Source organism: Hyaena hyaena, unplaced genomic scaffold, assembly GCF_003009895.1.
Source record: "Hyaena hyaena isolate Hyena2069 unplaced genomic scaffold, ASM300989v1 scaffold_110, whole genome shotgun sequence".
NCBI classification, from domain to species: Eukaryota; Metazoa; Chordata; class Mammalia; order Carnivora; family Hyaenidae; genus Hyaena; species Hyaena hyaena.
Window position 1 is genome coordinate 3,616,337 of NW_024080742.1, and position 20,821 is coordinate 3,637,157.

Consider the following 20,821-nt stretch of genomic DNA (forward strand, 5'->3'; position numbering starts at 1 on the left):
AATGTTTATTTATTTTCAAGAGAGAGAGAAAGCAGGGGAGGAGCAGAGAGAGAGAGAGGGAGACATAGAATCTGAAGCAGGTTCCAGGCTCTGAACTGTCAGCACAGAGCCCGACACAGGGCTCGAACTCACGAACCGCGAAATCATGACCTGAGCCGAAATCGGATGCTCAACCGACTGAGCCACCCAGGCGCCCCTGAGAATTTCTGTTTCTTCATTGCTCTCCTGCATGTGATGAGGCTTTATCCTCATATTTTTCTTTATCCTGTTTAACCATTGTTTCCTTTAGTTCCTCGAACATATTTTATAACAGCTGCTTTGCAGTCATTGTCTCGATGTCTGCCAACTCTCATGTCTGGCCCTTTCTAAGGCTTTTTTGCCCCCATGTAGGAATTGCATTTTCCTGTTTCTTTACATGCCTTGTGATATTTTTTTGAAACCTTCATGTTAGGGGCGCCAGGGTGGTTCAGTCGGTTAAGCATCTGACTTCGGCTCAGGTCATGATCTCACAGTTTGTGGGTTCGAGCCCCGTGTCAGGCTCTGTGCTGACAGCTCAGAGCCTGGAGCCTGCTTCAGATTCTGTGTCTCCCCCTCTCTCTGCCCCTCCCCTGCCCATGCTGTATCTCTCTCTCAAAAAGAATAAACATTAAAAAATAAAATAAATAAAAGAAAAAGAAAACTTCATGTTAAATAATGTACGGTAGCAATTCTAGACGCTGGTTTCTCCGTCCCCTGGGCTTATTGCTGCCTCTGTTTTCTTGTTTACGTGTTTGTAAGCATAGACTTGGCTGGCCTGTTTCAGTGATGTCTGTCCCTGATTTGCTGCACGGAGCCCATGCCGCGGTCTCAGATGGTCATGGTGGAGTCAGGTGCTCTCTGACCGCCCTTTCCCTGTGGCGTTTCTGTCTGGTTGGTATCACACCCAGCTGTTCGTCTCAGTCCCCAAGTGCCCAAGGATTGTCCTGTTACTCTGGACAGTTCCCAGGAGTATCATTTGTTCCGAGATCTGTTCCAATTCAATTCCATTCTGTCGTGGGGTTGGTCTTTGAAGTCAGCCTTTATGATGTGTTCTAAATTACCAGTTATTTTCCTGACATTTTCTGTTAAACTTGTCCCTGTTCTCCGGTCGGCCTGGTTGCTGTTGAGGAGCTTGAGAGTCTCCTCTTAATTGTTACCAGAAAATGTCTGCTGTTTTTGAGATCCTTAGGCTTGAACTTCTCTACACTGTGCCTAAAAGTGTAACTTTCTTTGGAGAAAGCTATGGTGCTCTTTGTTCTTGACCTACCTCTCTTTGTGGGCAAAACGTCTACATTACTGCTCTGAGCAATGAAGGGAGGCGGGGGCAGTGACCTACTTCTCTTGAACTAACGCTCCTCCTTTATGAATAGGGTACTGCGGGGGGGGGGGCGGGGGTTAACCTCTGGTCTCTCAGCTTCCCTCTCCAGGCAGACCAACGCTATGAGCGAGCTCGAGCAAGTGTAATTAGAGCCAAACATTCCCAGCCTGCTGTCCCTGCTGGAGACCTTCTTTCCTACCAACGGGGGGCTGAGGGGGGAATGGGGGCCTTGCAAACTCAGCGTCTCCTGCCTGCGCTGGGGATTCAGTGGGGTGGTGAGAAGTGCTAGTGGTTTGCTTCTCAAGGGGGGGTACTGTAGCTCTAGAAGGCAAGGGTCAGGCGGAGGAAACTGTGCAGTTGTCTGAAACTTCCCTAAGTAAGGGTCCATCATGGTGAATTGCGGTGGGGTTGGGAGAAGTGGGTTTAAAGGGCAGACTTTCACGGTTCTTAATGAAATTTAGTAAATTTTCTTGAATAAATGTACTTCCATTTGCTGTCTCCATTAAGATAATTTCCAGAAACTATCTATCTATCTATCTATCTATCATCTATCTATCTATCTCTCTATCATCTATCTATCTATATTTAAATCCATTTTACCAGTTATGGTTGTTTCACTGGGGAAAAGGCCCACAGAAGGTATCATGCACCATTCCAGAAGTGTCCGTCATGAAATTTAATTACCTTTTGATGTCAGAATAGCGTTATTATTTTGAGTTCAATTAACCATGTCAGGAATACATTCGAAACGATATAGGTAAGTTTGTGTTTCCACTGGTGGAAGAGGTTGGGACGTTTCCTTACACCAATGAGAAGGAAAATAAATAATTGACTGTCGTTAACATTACTAATCCACTCCCAAATGTGATGCCAAAGGCCTTCCAACACCTTCTCCGCACGTGCATTGATGTTAAAGGTGGGGATGCTGGGCAGTGGGAGGTCTGTCTCTCAGGTGGAAGATAGGGCCCTCGTGAAAAGTGAAACGTTCTGTTTACTTCTGAAGACGTGCTCCCCTCTAAAGGGGTTCCGTGCTGAGCGTACTTCTTATTAAAGTTCTCCCTTTGCGCTTTGACTACCATATTAATACGCGGTGGATTGTTTCTTGTTTTGTTTGTTGTTTTCACTCTCCTCAACCTGTAGAGAAGAGGAAAGCCAGCCTGCTGGACCAGCTCACCAACAGCAGTGGGACTGTCATTGGCGTGACTTCCTGCATTGTGATCATCCTTATTATCATTTCTGTCATTGTGCAGATCAAACAGCCTCGTAAAAAATATGTCCAAAGGAAATCGGACTTTGAGCAGACAGTTTTCCAGGAGGTGTTTGAGCCTCCGCACTATGAGTTATGCACTCTGAGAGGGGCAGGAGCTCCAGCTGACTTTGCAGAGGTGGCCGAGGACTTTGAAAACTACCACAAACTGCGGAGATCCTCGTCCAAGTGCGTTCACGACCACCACTGTGGGTCACAGGTGTCCAGTACAAAGGGCAGCCGCAGTAACCTCAGCACAAGAGATGCCTCTGTCTTGACGGAGATGCCCCCCCAGCCCATCAAACCCCTCATCCCGCCCATGAACAGAAGGAATATCCTCGTCATGAAACACAACTACTCGCAGGATGCCGCGGATGCCTGTGACATCGACGAGATTGAGGAGGTGCCCACGACGAGTCACAGGCTGTCCAGACACGACAAAGCCGTGCAGCGGTCAGTATCAGTAGATTTTTTGATGACCACTATAACCTGAGGACCGAAATGCCTCCAAGAATGTTGTGTTCTAGTTTGATCTGCATATTTCACTTTCTCTTTTTATTAACGATTCAAGCCATAGTATCTCGATTTTTTTTTCCTCGCCTTTTTCATTTCCAGTGCTATCCATGCCCTTCCTAAACCCTGTTGACGCACATAGGTGTTTGTGTGTGAGCACACACAGACCAAAGATATTTCACTTATTTCTACACAGATTATGGTCTTAATTTCTGTCGTAAAGATGTCTTGCTAATTTGCTTCCACATAGTCGTAATTGTTGCTCTCATCAACATTTAATATATTTTCAGAGATGAAACAATATGTGGAAGTAATTGCCTTACCAAGATGGTTAACCCATCTTGTTGAATAATTTTAATGTAAAAATAACGTATTTTGCAATATAATGTATTTTATTTTTTGTATGAAAATGAAAATACTAAAATCCTTTTTTCTACATAGCACATGATACTGACGTTACAAATTGCATAGAATAGTATGGTATGCTAAAATACAAAACATTTCTATTTAAATGTAGAAAGCAATAGTAGCAACATTTGATTCATTTTCCTTTTAACTGAAAGATACTATTATCTGTATTGAATTATTAGCCATAAAATCAGTCAAAATTTTGAGGAAAGAAAATTTAATTTAGATAAAAAAACTATTTTAAATCCCCCAGTCCAAAATACATACGTTTTATTTTGCATGTTGACTATCATTTAGTTTGTTTTATAAATGTACATACTTTTGCAATTCATTATGCACCCTCAGAACCTTAGTGGATTTAATATGTTTGCATGCTGTTGGAAAAGAAACCTATTTCCACAGTTTTATGAATTTTTAGGAATGTTTTTAAGTAACTATTTGTATGGATATTTATTTTTTGTGCAAATATTACTTTGTTGAATGAAATAGCCGTAACATTCCAGGTTCTGCCTCATTGGGTCTCTAAGCAAACATGAATCTGAATACAACACAACTAGGGTCTAAAAAGAAAATTCAAGGTAAGCAAATGCCCTTGGTTCCTTCTCCCACCTTGTACTCTGTTTTGTTTCGTTTTGTTGCAGTTGTCTTGTTGATTTTTTAGGGAATGTGCTCTTTATTCATAATTTCTTGAGATATATGTTTCATAATATTTCATAACCAGAAATATAATGGATTCAGTGCTAACGGAGTTACGATTTTTCGTATACCTATCTTTCAAATCAGTATTCATCTTCTTCCCATCAAGCATTGTGCTCTGCAGTGTCATTAAAAAGGATGTTAAATTAGGAAGTTAAATTTTACATGTTCTAAAGTTAAAATCCAAAGCCTAGTAAACTCTTTTTAAAGGATCAGAAGAAATGCAAGTTTCTCATCATAAAAAGAATTGAGTTGTTCTCAATATAAGTGAAGTCAATATATAAAGTTGGTAATTTCCTTATTGATTTCATTTGGTAGTATTCTACTCAGACTCATACACTAAGTATTTGGTGGTACTTCTACAATTTGTGCACTCTTATTTTTGCATGAATACGTAGCTTCTTTCACCAAGATTAAATGCAGCATGTTATGTCAAAATCTATGAAATCAAATTTTATGATATAAAATTTGAATGCTTAGCAATGCAAATGTTCCATAAATACTAGTGGTCTGTGTGTACATCTATTTTGTGATCAAATATCATAGCAGCTTTACTTTTAGCACTTGATAATCTGTATCTATATTGGACTAATCTGTCTCCAATTAAATTTGCTTGACAGCTAAACTCTTCAAAACACTTCAAGCCTATCAACTATTCTTGAATTAGGTGAATGCATTTCCATGCTCGATAGTACCTTGATAAATTGGTGTATTTGTATGCATTTTTTCATTGGGAGAAAATGTTTTAACTGTGTTTTATTTTCAGAGAAGAACTATTTATACAAACATGGGGACTGTGAAAAGAAAATTCTATAGTGAATTGTGAAAAGTGGACGTATTTCTAAATTCATTCCACTGCCTTTATCCAAACTTAAGAATTACAGACATTTGTTATTCCTTCGGCAAGACACCCCTGCTGCACATGATATGTTCATTTCGTAATTTGGTTGCTGGCCACCAAGTGCTCCTTAGTTTTTAAATACATTTTGAGATTTACCGGAAACTTGAAGACGAAATTAGTTCCTGATTCAGACTACCCCAATGTTTATTTTTGCTGTTAGTTTCACTTCGTTTCCATGTTGTTTTATGTCCTCATTATATGATTGTACGTTGTGTGATATGTGAAAAATACGACTTCAGATGAACTTTATGTTACATGTACATTGTTTTCATTAGATAGACTACTTGAGAATAGTGCGCTCCTGGGTGATTTTGAACGTGCTACAGTTAAGAAGTGAAAATATGGACCATGGGAGCACCAGCTAGAGGTTTTGTGGACTCTCACCATCTATTGTTGTATTTTGATTAAATGCAGCTGAAAGTCTTGAGTAAAAATAACTAGATTGCAATAAGAAACATCTCATTTTTTTTCTTGGTCTTTCCCAACCCCCCCCCCCCCCCAGTTTCCTTTTTGTTTTATATCAAAGGAAGACACTAAGTTTCAGAAATCGTTTTTGGAAATCAGGTATTTTACCATTCATACCCTTCAATAGAAATGTTTTTTTGATGAAGCACTTAGCAGTATGACTGAATTGACAGTGTGAGAAACTACCCTGCATGTCAGTACTGGATATTTGAGTTGGGAAATTATCCTTTTTATTAGACACATTGTAAAAAGCATGCATCCTCAGTACTGCTGTTACACTTACATTCCTTTGTGTCATATGCTTGCTACTTGTAATTTTGATATAAAGATATATAAAAAATGTATAATAACTTCCTAACTTGAGTTAAGAAAAATGTTTTCTTCTATTAGAGTGATGAAAAAAAACCCCACCAGACTTACATAAGTGCACACTTTATATCAACTCTTTCTACCTGTTAGGCTCTAGGATGTCTTTTAGTATTGAGGCTTACTTCTCTAAAATTTGATCTTGAAAATTTTATGGAGTATGTTCTCCTTTTAGAATAGGAAAATCTTTTTAAGTGCTTTAAAATCACAAGTCCTCCTTTGCCCCACATTATACCATTCTGAGTTGCTCTCATACTGAGGCACACAAATACTACCTGAAAGCTTACTAATCATGATGTGTTTAATATAAATAAAGTAAAACCATATGATATATTTACTTGCTGTTGAATTATATACACACTCTATAAACTTTGATTTAGTGAATGGTACTTTTTAATTATCGAATGTGTATTCTTAGAAAATAAACGTTAAAAATCAGAATTACTATCAATCTGCTTACCAGCATCTCCCAAACTGTTGAATTCTATAGAATTCTGTCTTTCTAATAGCAAAGCAATCTAGTCCAGCACAGTTCAAAGTTTGTGACCCAAGCTGGCTTTACAGACCCATAGATGAGTTACTTGCATACATCCCTGTTAGGAATTCAATTTCATATGTGTTACAAAAAAATTACTTGGGAAAGAAAATAAAATTTTATGATAGAAACATTAAAGAATTGTCAAAGCAATTCTGAATAGCCTATATTGAAAAAAGTCAATACACATAATCATTTCCATGAATGTGATAAACTGATGAATAGAAAACGATATTGAACATGACAGAGAAATATTATTTTTATTGTTTTGCTACATATTTTATACACACTGCTTATCTGATAATGTAGCCTTTATTATTTGACTTGGCTGGTTTATTTAATCTCATGCAAACTCTTATGCCCTTTAATTTAAATGTAATGCCTCCACAGGTTATTTTTGAAGTGATTGGCCATATTTATGTTACTTTCTCTATTAGAAATCTTCATAGGCCCTTTACTATTTGAATGAATAATCTCAAAAAAGTATGATATACATGTATGAATAATCTCAAAGTATAATATATATTCATACACATGCATATATTTGTGTATGTATGTATATATGTATATATACATATACATATATATATATCTCAAGATTTATTTCCAACAGAAAACAAAAAAAGAAAAATAAATTAAGTGAACCACTTGCCCTGTAGCGGTCCACAGGCAGCTCTTCCCAAATCTGCAGAATCTTCTGAGGCGCTGGTTCACTGCTGAAAAGATCTTTGCACCAGAAATCTGCTAATGGAGATTCAACAGCAATGAAAAGTCCAACCACACTAAGTAAAATGATGAAGACGGATTTCTTCTTTACATTTAAGGCACAGCAGCTCCGGGGGCAAACAAAAATATTGGTAGTGAAGAATAGGTCTTCTCGGTGGTCATGCTAAGGATATTTACACACGTTTTTGACGAATCAGAAGAGAAGGTAGTGGTGATGCTGAACAGAGACCTGGAGGCATCCTGTTGGGCCTTGGAGTATCTCTAGATGCTGGAGCTTGAGAGCGTGGGGGTCCGTGATACCCAGGAGGCCCCGGGGCGGGGGGGGGCGGCTTCTTAAAAGCCACTACTGAAATTTATCAGTATCTTAAACACTCCTGCTTACTGGCATATCAGACCCTGTCACCTGAACATCAGCCTTCCAGTTCCAATGGGGAGACACGTTGTCGGTAAGGAATGAGATGTTTCAGTACTCTTGAGATGTTTCAAGATGTTTCAAATCCAGTTATTTTAATAAATAATTACATTTTTTGATAAAGTGAATTCAAATAGTACTTACACAAGTGCTTTATTAATTCCATAAGATGTTCTTCAAAAGCATAATTACACAGTATGCTAGTTAATTTGAAAAAGCTGTTTTCCTTTTATTTATTATATTTTTGAATTTACTTTCAAACACCAGGAGACATACCGTGATTGTATGCAACACCTGTGAACACTGCGTCCAGCCTCTTCCTTTTTTCCAAGTGCATTTCAGCTGCTTAATTCGAGACAGGTGTACTGATTTGGAAATACTATTTTTGAGGACCTGCTTTTATATACGGGCAATTTCTAGGCATCATATAGCCAGGCAGACATATGTAATGTTTGATTTTTCCATCATTCACTTGCACTTATCGGACAATCAAAACGTGGCTATAAACAGAACTATAGATCAATGTCACTGAACTTTTAAAGGAGAACAGTCCACATTGTGGAAATGTCAGCTTTTCTGTTTCGCATTATTTTATTTACACTAAAAATATTTTAATGGGTCTGACTCCATAAACTGTCATTCTTGCTGTTTAATAAAGTTAGGTCTTTGACAAAAGCTGAATGAATATGCAGATAAGCTGTTGCATCAACTTTTTCTATATTTTTCCTTTAGGAATTTGGGTTTTTCTCAAATTTGATAGCTTTTTAAAAAATCCCATGAATCGATTTTCCTTGACCTCAGAATATCATCATAAATGACAAAATATGATACTGGGTCCTGTTACCTTAATTAAAGTAATGATGAATAATTTATTCATTTATGTTTTGGTGGTGAAATAAATGATAGCATTTTATCTTATTATGAAGTTTGTATATTTCAATGATGACAATGTCCTGTCAGATTCCAGCTCTGGAGGGAGGTTAAATAAATAAAATCTTTAAAATTCTCTAAATGTATATGATTTGAAAAGTGAGTTTCAGTTTCTTCTTACTTTGCTGAGGTGAGTTAGTTTCGATATCATATCTAGTGAGCCATTCTTTCTCCTCTTTGCTTGTTTCTGTCTGTCACACTCAGGGCACAGAGGGCCCAGTCAGCAAATTGTTAAATAGATGAAGAATAGAAGAATCGGGATTTGAATTTATTATAAATCTCCTATCCCTTTAATATTTCACATTCCTCTCTTAAAGGTTGAAAAAAAAGTAGCAAAATGGGGTGCCTGGGTGGCTCAGCTGGTTAAACATCTGACCCTTGATTTCGGCTCAGGTCACGATATCAAAGTTTTTGAGTTCAAGCCCCAGGTCAGGCTCTGTGCTGGCAGTGCGGAGCCTGCTTGGGATTCTCCCTCTCTCTCTCTCTCTCTCTCCACCCTTACCCACTCATGCTGTATTTGTCTTTCTCAAAATAAATAAGTAAATAAAATTTTTTAAAAAGTAGCAAAATAAAATATATTGTAAAAGTAGCCAGAGTTGTGTTTTTTCTAATCTTGTTCCATAAATCTTATCCCTTTTGTTAACATAGATTTATCCTGATTTATTTTATTAATGAATTGTTTAAATTGTACTACAATTTCTTTAACTGAGTAATAACATTCAAATAAATCTAACAGTGTCCTAGAAATACCAAACATTGGTGACCAATGTCAGACATTCATTATATCTCATCAGTTTTTATTGTGGCCTCTAGTTCTGTACTTCTTTCTGCATTATTAAAGAAGTAAATGCCCTCTTAATATATCTTTAATTCCTCAAGGTAGGAAAATAAAGTCTCCCTGCTTCTGACTTACATCATTTCCCAGAATCTAAGGTTGTTTCCCGAAAATGTTTTATTCCTGTACCAGTATGATTGTATAGTTTACACTGCTTTACATTCGTAGCAATTGTGCAGTCAACATATTCTCATCTGTTCCCAACTCATACTACCTCTCCAAATTCTGAGGCATGCCATTTTATATTGGTTCATTCTTTGAAAAGTTTTCTTTTTTTTTTTTGCTCTCTTGCTAATAATTACAAGTACAGACACAAAATATAGCAGTGAGGAGAATATATAATGTATAAATTATTTAAAGGGAAATATTTCTACTATACCACACTATAAAATTTGTATTGTTTAATCACTTTCTCGTGAGTTAAGTTTAACATCAGCATAGCTGGGAACACCTGGGTGCCTCAGTTCAGCTCAGGTCATGACCTCACAGTTTGTGAGATGGAGCCTCGCATTGGGCTCTGTGCTGTCAGAATCTGTTAGGGATTCTCCCTCTCTCCCTCTCTCTGCCTCTTCCCCATTGACACTCTTTCTCTCTCTCCCTCAAAGTAAATAAAAAACATTAAAAAAATTTTAACATGAACATAGCCAGCCTCTTTTGAGCTTATACAATCTATATACTGGGATTTTCATAATTGCTTTGGAAAAGAAAAAGAAAAGGCAGCAATCTATTGGGGGACATAATTATGGAGCTTCGTAGAAGAGAGTGTATTTAGAAGAACTAGATCAAATAATGAAACCCCAAATTATTTGCCAAGTTTTTCACCTTATGCTAATTAGTTACCTCTTCATGATCTTGACTGGAAAATAAAATATATTCATTTGCCAAGAGAATGTAATACAGATGATGTTTTGTGATAAAGAAATTAGTAGCATAAATATGAGATACAAATATCTTCTCAAGGGGATCAAGAGAGGCTTACTGAATGGCTGTCCTTCTAAGCAAATTTGAAGGTTGGAGGCCATCAAATAGTGGGGCAAAGAGAGATTTTCACCTAGAGAAATGGAAGCAGGGAGCGGTCCCAGGAGGCCTTGTAATTTATTTGAGTTAGCTGGAGCGTAGGAGTTGATAAAAGGAGAAAGAGTAAATATAGTTGGAAGACTAGTTTGGCATTTGCATCATGATTTCTGAGCACATGCAGTTTCATCTAAAGGAGTTCATATTTTTCCCATGGAGAATATTTCAATGTTTTATAGTATGATACAGTTTATGAACGATACTTTAAGTTGAATCCTCTGACACCAATGTGTTTGTCCAGTTGAATGAGACTGGAATAGGTAAAAGTAATAGAAACAATACACGAACAAAACACTAAAAAAGAATAACCAGTTGGTAGATATCCAGAAATATATGTCTTGCTTTTCTATTTCATGCCAATTTTTTTAAGTTTCAAGATTACAATTGGATATCTAAACAATGCAGTAAGTGCTATATGCTAAACACCATTCCAAGTGTTTTACAATTAAATATTCTTTCGGTCATCTTAGCAGTTGTGACACTAATAATAGCAATGCTTCTTGTTATGGTTGTTACTCTACTGTATATATGAGGAAATTGAAAATAGTTTTATTAACTTTTCCAAGAGTGCATGATTGGGAATGATAAATCTGGCTCCTACTCAGAGCTGATTAATACCTGAATCAGCCAGCAATCTTCACCCATGTGCATATGCCCCTCGAAGAGTAAATATAGTACCTTTTGCTGAAAGTAGTTCATTCATATTCATAGTAACTCCATCCTTTTGTGTTTCCTCAACTGTGAAAATATATATTATAGCAACATCTCTCCACCCTGGAGATTTTAAGGGTCAAATGACAATGCATCGGAGGATATTCTGTATATCCTTAAATACATTATAAATGCATAATTTTTCCTAAGCCATGTGTAAATTTCATTTATAACTGACATGGAACAAATGCATCATCTATCAAGAGCAGTAATGAAGAAAGATCTCTAGTCTTCTTGTATTCACAGTGAGATGACTGACTTCCAGAACCCACTGATATTCAAGGGAATGGCATTTTCTTGGACGCTTATTTTATTGTATCATCTTACTGAACTCCAGAGCTCCTAAATGACCCTCTAAGCCTTGTCATCAAATATACGCAGAAATACTAACACTTGAAAGAAAATCCTGTTTTCAATGCTAGACAATTGTTTGATATAAATTTGATTATGTAAGTAGTGAGTAAGCAAGCATGTAGACCACTATAGTCTCCTAACTACAATGGTGATATAAAATGTGGTATAATGCACTAAAACCCATGAATCCCTTTTCAGCAGGAAACATGAAATTCAAATTTTAGGTTCACTTCATACTACTTATGTACTCTTACAAAAAGCTGTTGGAACCCTCTGAGCTCCGGGGTCTTTATCTGTGAAAGAGAGAGCCTACACCTAATGAAAAATAGTTGCTGAGAGACTCGGAGTTAGTGATGCCCATAAACAAACAACAGGAAACCTGTTTTACCAATGTGGGGGCTGTTATTTGCACATTTGTGCATTACCAGTTTGCTCTCCTGGGTGGGAAAGATGTCTCCAGTACGTGACACCTTTATAAATCCATGGACCAGGCACTGTTGATGAGTCAGGAGGGCTCTGTGTTTGGCATTCCCAAGAGTTTAGTCTGCTCAGGGAAATACCTCAGCTTTCAAAGGCAATAATCCACTGACATCAGTGAATGAGGGATCACGAATGATGGGTCCAAATGGAAGGAACGTGGTGGTAGTTAGGTTCAAAGAACAAGGGATCAGACAGTGCCTATTAGCTCTTAATGTGCCACCGTGTGGCATAAGGGAGGATGACCCTGAAAGAGACACCAACACAGATACGGTGTAAATAATATGCTGGGGCACCTGGGGGGCTCAGTCCCTTAAGCATCCGACTTGATTTTGGCTCAGGTCATGATCTCAGGGTTTTGGCTTTCATGAGTCAGGCTCTGTGCTGACAGTGGGGAACCTGCTTGGGATTCTCTCTCTCCATCTCTCTCTTCCCTCCCCTGCTCACACAGGTGTGCGAGCTATCTCTCTCTCTCAAAATAAATACACAAACTTCAAACAAATGTCATTGAGAACTGCTAAATTTTAGACTTTAAGTGTTGGAAGACAATCGTCAGGACTGACCAATTTGGGTATCCTTCAGAATAACTGTTAAGTGCATAGTCAATGTGTGTCTGTTAAATGAGTAATTGAGTAGAAAAATTATTTTAAAAATAAATGAATTTCATTATTTGTGACAGCAGCACTCTCCTGACCTGACACCTGGCTTGTATTTATTAGCCCTTCCTTCTAGAAGTTTTAGAACTAAACCAGTTTGTAAAGTAAGCCTAAAGAGGGGCACCTGGGTGGCTCAGTCAGTTAAGTGTCTGACTTCGGCTCAGGTCATGATCTCATAGTTCATGTGTTGCCCTGTGTCGGGCTCTGTGCTGACAGTTCAGAGCCTGGAGCCTGCTTTGGATTCTGTGCCTCCCTTTCTATCTGCCCCTCGCCCCACTCACTCTCTCTCAAAAATAAACATTTTTTTAAAAAAAATTAAAGAGGGGAATCTGAGTGGCTGTCTTTTAAGAGTCTGACTTTGTCTCAGGTCATGATTTCATGGTCTGTGAGTTTGAACCCCACGTCAAGCTCTGTTCTAACAGCTCAGAGCCTGGAGCCTGCTTCAGATTCTATGTCTCCCTCTCTCTCGGCCCCTTTCCCACTCATTCTCTCTCTCTTTCTCTCTGTCTCTCTCTCTCTCTCTCAAGAATACATAAACCTTAAAAAACATTAAGAATAAATAAAAATAAAGTAAGCCTAAAGAAGTACTATTTAGTAACCATTGTTATAGGCACACTAGCTTAAAAACAAAACAAAAAAAAAAAAAAAAAAACAAACAACAAACTAATTTGAGGTTCTGCTTTCCAAGCAAGCACACACACAATACGAATAAGAAAATGGTAAGTTTTGAAGAACCAAACTTAGACTACCATGTAAATAGAATTGCGTGAAGTATGTACCAATTCAGTATACTTAGGAACTGTGTGTCATTCATGACTTTTAACTTCTCTATACTTAGGAACTGTGAGTCTTTTAAGATTTTTAACTTCTCACATACGCTAACTTTATGAATGAAAGTGTCTTTTTAAAAATACCACTCTTTAAAACACAACTTTTCCAGGTAGATCATCATTGTCATGATGTATCTTATGAACACGTTTTCCTACGATACACTTGCCCCACTTTCTGAAAGAACATTCTTTATGTGTTAAAAAAGATGAAGTCATTACCTGGTATTAATAACTATTCTGTAAAATGTTAATGCCCTTGGGACCAAATACTCTCTGTTCACGTTGTATAGCCGAGCTTTTCCCCCATTGATATTGAGACTTTCACAAGTTATGTGGGTATTTTCTGACCAGACGTTTACTTTTCAGTTGCTTGTAAATGGGCATCATTTGTTTAAGGACTGTGGCTGTTGGTGAGATCTGCTCTGTCCCCTCCGGATGGACTGCTCGGAATTACCGGGACTGGGACCCTGCACCCTGGCCATTTCCTTTGCCAGCTGGTCCCCAATCAGAGCTCCTAACGGAAGGTAGAGGAAGAGGGTTCAAAGACAGCTCAAGACCTCAAGGACTTGCCGTTTGCTTCTCTTCCCTGTTCGTGTGCTGTGAGCATCTCGCTTGAACCTGACAACAGACTGCAGTTTCTCTTGTCACCGGGAGACCAAACCTCCCAGTGTCCCGCAGACACGGCCGCACCGGCCCGGCGTGCCCTCCTCGGATCGCTGAGCCCTGCCTCCACAGGACACCTTCTAGATTCCAGATTCTGAAAACCCTCCTTTGTTCCCTGTGTTTCCTGAGTCTGAAGACTGGTCAGGCTTCACACAGCGTGTGATCTCTGTGCTCCCTCCTAATTCCCGGTGTGTTTTCCCGACCTTCCAACCTGTGAACAGATTCCTTTTATCACACTCCCTCTCAACGTACCCATTCTGTTTTCTGTTTTCCTGGCTGGGGGATGAAGATGGACTTTAACTGGCATTTTGGACCTTGTTCAGAATATTTTAAAATTCTGCCCTGAGATTCTTTGCCTAGCTTATGAAGCGTTGTCCAGTTCAATTTCATACACTGGTTAAATTACTTCTGAGTTAGTTTTATAGCATGAGCTATTCAAATTTATATGACGATAATGCCTATGTTTATAAGGAACAGGAGCTCCCTTTCCTGCGGTGGGTAGTCCTCAATTCCTGTTGAGATTTATAAGTGGGGGGAGGGGGGATATTTGTAGTGACATGACATTGAAATGAAACCATTATGGATCCTCTTTCTAATTTATATTCCAAACCTCGCCAGCTCCAGGCAGCTTCTTAATTCATTTATGTGCACATAACCAATTCTTGTGGATCTTTACTTTATTCTCCAGGAATAAAGTGTTGTTTTTGTTTGTTTACTTGTTTGCTTTCAAAATGGCTGGGCAACTTTGGCCTACTGACATCTTCAGGAGAGCCTAGAGGCCTCACTCGGATGTATTAGAAGTTTCGGAGCAATTCCTAGGAGAACTAGTAATTGAAATTCTAACTCATCAGCCATAGAACTTGCAAAGTGAACATTTTATAAGTTCAGTTTTTCACAGGGAGTGCCTTCGAATCCAATCACCTGTTGGTAAGAATTTTAATTCTAAGGAACTTAGTTTAATTTAATCTGAACCAACCAACTTTTATCTTAACGGAGCAGGGAAACAACTAAATGTGGCTGATAGGTGAACTGAATAATTTTGACGCAGTCTGTGGTCTATTTAAATTGCCGTGTTTGGCAGTTAGTGATTCTACACGAGAAAAGATCCACTTTTCTGGGTTAATCAGATGAAACCATAGCTTGTTATGGTAAACTAATTTCATACAAAAAATATTCTTGACGCCACTTAAATTTGGATTTTTACCAGAACATTCACATGCATTTCTCCCTGTTTTCCTAGTAAATCTAGCAAATGTAGCCATTTTTGAAGGCGCCAAAAAAAAAAAAGAAAGAAAGAAAAACAAGATTTACTTCAGTGGAGTGGAAACCAACCAAACACTAGCTGTGCATTGAAGTATTAAAATAAGTAACCACTGGCAAATATTCAGTTTGCATACGACACTGTTCTAAGTATCTTATAGGTATTTGCACAGTTAATCCTCACAACAACCTTACTAGGTAGATTTTAGCTTTATTGAACAGATGAGAAAATGAGGTCCAAAGAAGTTAAATATCATTCCCAAGATCATGTAACTAATCCATCATGAGGCCTGGATTTAAACTTTGGAAGTCTGGACACAAAATCCATAGTCTTTTTAAAAAAAAAAATATTTTGTCATTTATTTATTTTAGAGAGAGAGAGAACACCCCAAGCAGGCTCCAAGCTATCAGCACAGAGCCTGATGTGGAGCTCAAACCCACAGACTGTGATATCATGACCTGAGTGGAAACCAAGAATCAGATGCCTAGCTGAATGAGCCCCCCAGGAGCCCTCAGAGCCATAGTCTTGACTGTGCATCAAGTTACTTATTGATTTTAGTAAATGGGAAGGAAAATATTAGTCACTGACTTAAATCTTTCTAACCTAGTGAGCACAGAAACAGGAGAGAAAAGGGACAGATGATGGAGATAACATTACCGATTCACCGAATCTCCTTGAAAGCATTTTTTTTTTTTTTTTTTTGAAAGCATTCTTTAGGGAGGCGCCTGGGTGGCTTAGTCAGTTAAGCATCTGACTTTCGCTTAGGTCATGATCTCGCGGTTCGTGGGTTCGAGCCCCGCGTCGGGCTCTGTGCTGACTGCCAGCTCAGAGCCTGGAGCCTGTTTCAGTCTGTGACTCCCTCTCTCTCTGACCCCCCCGCCCCCCGCTCACGCTGTCTCTCTCTCTCTCTCTCTCCTAGAAATAAATAAATAAATAAAACATTAAAAAAAAAAGAAAAAAGAAAGCATTCTTTAGGAATTCCTGGGGCATACTGGAGCAATATCATGGGGAAATCTCTATCTACAAAACCATTTTGGCATGATATACCTGGTCTGTCCAGGTTGCTTATAGTAAATAAATTTAGAGTTTATGGATTTATAGCACAAGGCCTCCTAAAGTCAGCACGTAACTATCTCAGTAATAAATGGCAATGTTTCGTAACTAAAACATCTTACGTTGTATAAGTGACACCTTACATGCAACACTTTGAGAGCTCCTGTGTGTAAACAGTGTTGAGATTCTCCCACTGCAGCTCTAAAGGTCCCAGCGAGTTGGGTGTGTATAGCCAGCTTCCACATATGTCAACTTCACTGCATAATTACCTCTATTCCTTGAATTATGGGTAAATTTTGATTCTGTGGGAGATATGTGATTCTTGTACATCTGACATGAACGTCTGATTTGTTTGCTTTATCAAGGAGTTTCCTACAGTTCAAGTCTTGTGGGATTCCAAGTTCAGGCTGAAGCTGTATGCTTGTTTGGCTTGTCTTGGTGGTTATCACAAGTCCTGTTAATTTATTCAACAAACACACCAGGAACAACAGCAACTCACTCAATAAATATTTATCGCATCTCTACTAGGTTCATGGAGCTGTTTTAGTCACAAAACGGACAAAAATATTTACTCTTTTATGTCATGTAATCCAGGCGAAGGAAACAAAATAAAGAACAAAGCAAGCAATAACAATAAAATTCATGTGGCCTGTTGTGAATGTGCCTTAAGAGAAAAATAAGGTATATTGGGGGGATGAGAGTGTCGACATACAGAATTGGCATCTCATGTAGAAAAGACGTGAGCAGCCTCTCTGGGAATGTGACGTCTGACCAAAATCTTAATGGAGGAAAACGGACGTGTCAGTATCTGAGGGAAGAGACTTTCTGGCAGAAGAAGCATGCTGGGTATGGTTGAGAAGATGCTGTGGTGGGAGAAGAGGGGGAGAGAGAAGGCAGTAGGGATAAAGGGCGGAGTGGCCAGGATTGAGATCAGTCAGGGGTAGTGAAGATTTTGTCCTGACTGAAATGGGAAGCTACTGGAGCGTTTTGTCAGAGGCACAACATGTCTGCTTTCCTGCTCTGCTCTGTCTGCTGTGTTGAGAAGAGCCTGTAAAGCAGCAAGGGGGAGTTGTTGAGGACAGAGGCCAGTGAGTAGCACAGGTGAGACAGGAAGCGGGTGTGTCACATCTGTCAGCGTGCAGCCAGAAGAACCGAAGCTGCCTTATGTATTCCTGGAATTAAAATACATCTAGGAATTCAGAGGTTATATAAGTTTTGGAAAACCCAAGGAGCAAAGGTCAGAGAAGCTTCACCAACGGTCTTTAGCCTGATGGTACCTAGAAGGTTCTGTAATTCTCAAGATTCTCTGGAAAACACCACGAAGCCATTTGAGTCTACAGATAGTTCTGAAGAACATGCCGGCACATGATGATGGGGTTGCACACCTTCTCCAGCTCCTTCTGCTGATGTTCAAATTCTTCTTTTTCTGCAGTCTGGTTCTTATCCAGCCAGTTGACGATTTCATGACACTTGTCCAGAATCTTCTGTTTGTCCTCATCATTTATCTTGCCCTGAAGTTTCTCATCTTCAACAGTTGCTTTCATATTGAATGCATAGGATTCCAGGGAATTCTTGGAGGACACCTTGTCCCGCTGCTTCTCATCTTCAGCTTTGTACTTCTCAGCTTCCTGGACCATGAGCTCAATGTCTTCCTTGCTCAAACGACCTTTGTCGTTTGTGATGGTGATCTTGTTTTCTTTCCCTGTACTCTTATCCACAGCAGAGACATTGAGAATGCCGTCAATATCAAAAGTGACTTCAATCTGAGGAACGCCACGGGGGGCGGGAGGTATGCCTGTGAGTTCAAACTTGCCCAGTAGATTGTTATCCTTGGTCATGGCACGCTCACCTTCATAAACCTAAATGAGTACACCAGGCTGGTTGTCAGAGTAAGTAGCGAAGGTCTGGGTCTGTTTGGTAGGAATGGTAGTACGTGCCCATGCGTCTGGCTGCGCCTCTGGAGAGTAACGGCCTCCTCATCGTTTCCGTCAGTAGCATCTCACATGAGTGCTCATCAGTGACAAAGCCTATCATTAATTTGTACTTTCTAAAATTCCTTGACGTGGGATTATTATCTGCTTGTGGTATTACTTTCAAAGTAGTTTTCTTTTTGTATGTCATTCATTATTCAATGCCTTGGGAGAGAGGGGAGAGAAATAGTGTATGGTGGCACTCTGGCCTCTGGAAGTAGTTCACCCCAATTAATTTAATAACCCCAATTAAGTTAACTGTGAAGTCATTAACTTGCTCATTTTTATGTCATTCTTTCCCACTAGTGTGCCAACATTTTTTTTTAATGTTTTATGTATTTCTAGGAGAGAGAGAGAGAGTGTGAGCAGGGGAGGGTCAGAGAGAGAGGGAGTCACAGACTCTGAAACAGGCTCCAGGCTCTGAGCTGGCAGTCAGCACAGAGCCCAACGCGGGGTCTGAACCCACAAACCGCGAGATCATGACCCAAGCGAAAGTCGGACGCTTAACCGACTAAGCCACCCAGGCGCCCCATGTGCCAACCTTTTGAGGAAAGTAGAGATCCTATTCATTTTTGTATCCCCAAAATGCAGCACTTCCCTGTGCAATCAATATTTTTGTTTGAGTGAAGAACTTTTCCACAATAAAAGGAACTATCATTGGACAGATTGAATGCTACCACACTGAGAGAATCGATATGGACAGACAAGTAGAGAGGTGAATATTAAAACGATATACACCATACAAGAGAAATTACCCATACAAAATTATGATTCAAATTTGAGTGGATTTGTGAAGGAAGCATAGGACATAAAGAAATGTGAAGAGCAGGAAAATATATAAGAAGCAAGGTTTTAAAAAAAGTATGCAGGACTTAGCTAGGCTTAAAACAACTCTGGATTATTTTGAGTAAACCATTTCATTTTTTCTGTTATTATTATTATTATTAATTTTAATCAGGGAATCTTTCAACTATTCGTGATGGTCTTGGGAAGAAAAGATTAGAGATTTATATTCTCGAGGCTTGCCAAATATAATTGAATTGACATGCTTGTATTTTTTTCAGATACCGTCACACTTTTGGTGCAATACTTTGTAAATAGACAGCTCAGTCTTCTTGTCAAGTTCTGAAAGGACATATCTAAGGACTATCCAAGAAAGCATTTTGGAGATTGTGCTTATTAAAAAAAAAAAACAAAAACAAAAAACCAACAATTCAATCAAACAAAACCCTTTTAGAACCGGACTTGATGCCGTTGTTGTCCAGGGAGCACTCTCCATGGAGCACTCAATTTCCCAGATGGTCCTGGGCAGGCTAGAATACACCAGAAGCTGGAGCTCTGTCACAGCAAAGGCAAGCAAAACACATCTCTTAGGAGAGTCCGGTTCTCAACAATAGACGCTTAGTTTTCTCATGTTTTAGAGTAAGCATTCATTGTGAAAATGGCAAGTTGCTACCAGTAAGATAAGGTTAACTGTAAAGAAGATTCTTGGACACACATTATTTTGTTTAACTGTATCCTGACTATCATTCTGAAGGAAGATGTTATTGCGTTCTTCATTTTGCAGGTGAGTAACCTAAATGTTAAAGGCAGTCAGCCGACTTACCCAGTTCCCAGAGCCGGTTAACAGAGGGACTCCCAGACGCTAACCTAGGCTTCCCACTGACATACTCATTTTCTATCAAAGTGCTGACTTTATACACCAAGCCCCAAAGATGTGCTAATGCTTCATATAGTTTTCCGATTCAACCCTCAGAACCGCATTATAGTGGGGGAGGGGGTAAACAGCCCTGTGCTTTTTATGAGTGGATTAATGCTCAGGGACTTTCAATGATCAATGCCAAAGAAAGAATTTAAAACTGTTTGGAGGGTAAAAGCAAAGCAAAACAAAACAAAACAAAAAACCAGTAATACGTATGCATCCTCATCTCTATAAAAACTGTTTCCCCCCAGCATTGGTAGCTATTTATTTGGTTTCTCTTTATAGGAATCATGTTGGATTGTCTGTTTTTAACGAAATACCACCAATCATCTCTACTAGGAGATACTGGAAACTAAGTTTCAAAGTATCCCTTCCCTCTCTGGCCCTGGGTTAGAGTTTGTCAATGAGAAGAACTCACAAAGAATTTTGAAGGGAAGACAGAGGGAATGGAAGCCATTCTTCTCAGGAGGTCATGGTGGGCAGATGCAGCAGCTTCTCGGCCACACCTACGAGCTCCCAGTTCTCCATCGTGGTGACCAGACATGGAAGCTTCTATGTGTCTGTGAGATCTGGCTTCTCTCCAGTCCTCATGCTGTGGGCATTGGTCCTCAGGGGCTGCTTCTCCATTCCTTCAGCTGATGCCCTTCCAGAACTTTCCTAGCCATCTCCTCTCACATCTGTGGAATCCTCAACTCCCATAT

The 20,821-nt window shown here is 39.2% G+C and overlaps 2 protein-coding genes across 9 annotated transcripts in view; one reads left to right on the plus strand and one right to left on the minus strand.

Annotated features, from left to right (window-relative positions):
- NETO1 (neuropilin and tolloid like 1) overlaps positions 1–19,575 on the plus strand; it is a 127,627-nt gene extending 108,052 nt beyond the window's left edge. For 2 of the 8 annotated variants that reach the window (XM_039236396.1, XM_039236402.1), the window contains exons 9-11: positions 2,477–3,035; positions 4,007–4,081; positions 4,820–6,532. In XM_039236396.1, the coding sequence (XP_039092327.1) occupies positions 2,477–3,035; positions 4,007–4,067 (620 nt within the window). In that variant the 3' untranslated portion in view covers positions 4,068–4,081; positions 4,820–6,532. Of the gene's footprint in view, positions 1–2,476; positions 3,036–4,006; positions 4,082–4,819; positions 6,533–13,837; positions 15,404–19,482 lie in introns of those variants that run through there. The other 6 variants (XR_005529118.1, XM_039236401.1, XM_039236398.1 and 3 more) reach the window with 6 other exon arrangements.
- On the minus strand, positions 9,949–18,372 carry LOC120234521 (heat shock cognate 71 kDa protein-like). Its single transcript, XM_039236405.1, has 3 exons — positions 17,832–18,372; positions 13,515–13,519; positions 9,949–9,961 (listed from the first exon to the last, which is right to left on the minus strand). Coding segments are annotated over exons 1-3 (462 nt in total). The 5' UTR covers positions 18,287–18,372; the 3' UTR covers positions 9,949–9,959.
- Positions 19,576–20,821: the final 1,246 nt, after the last annotated feature.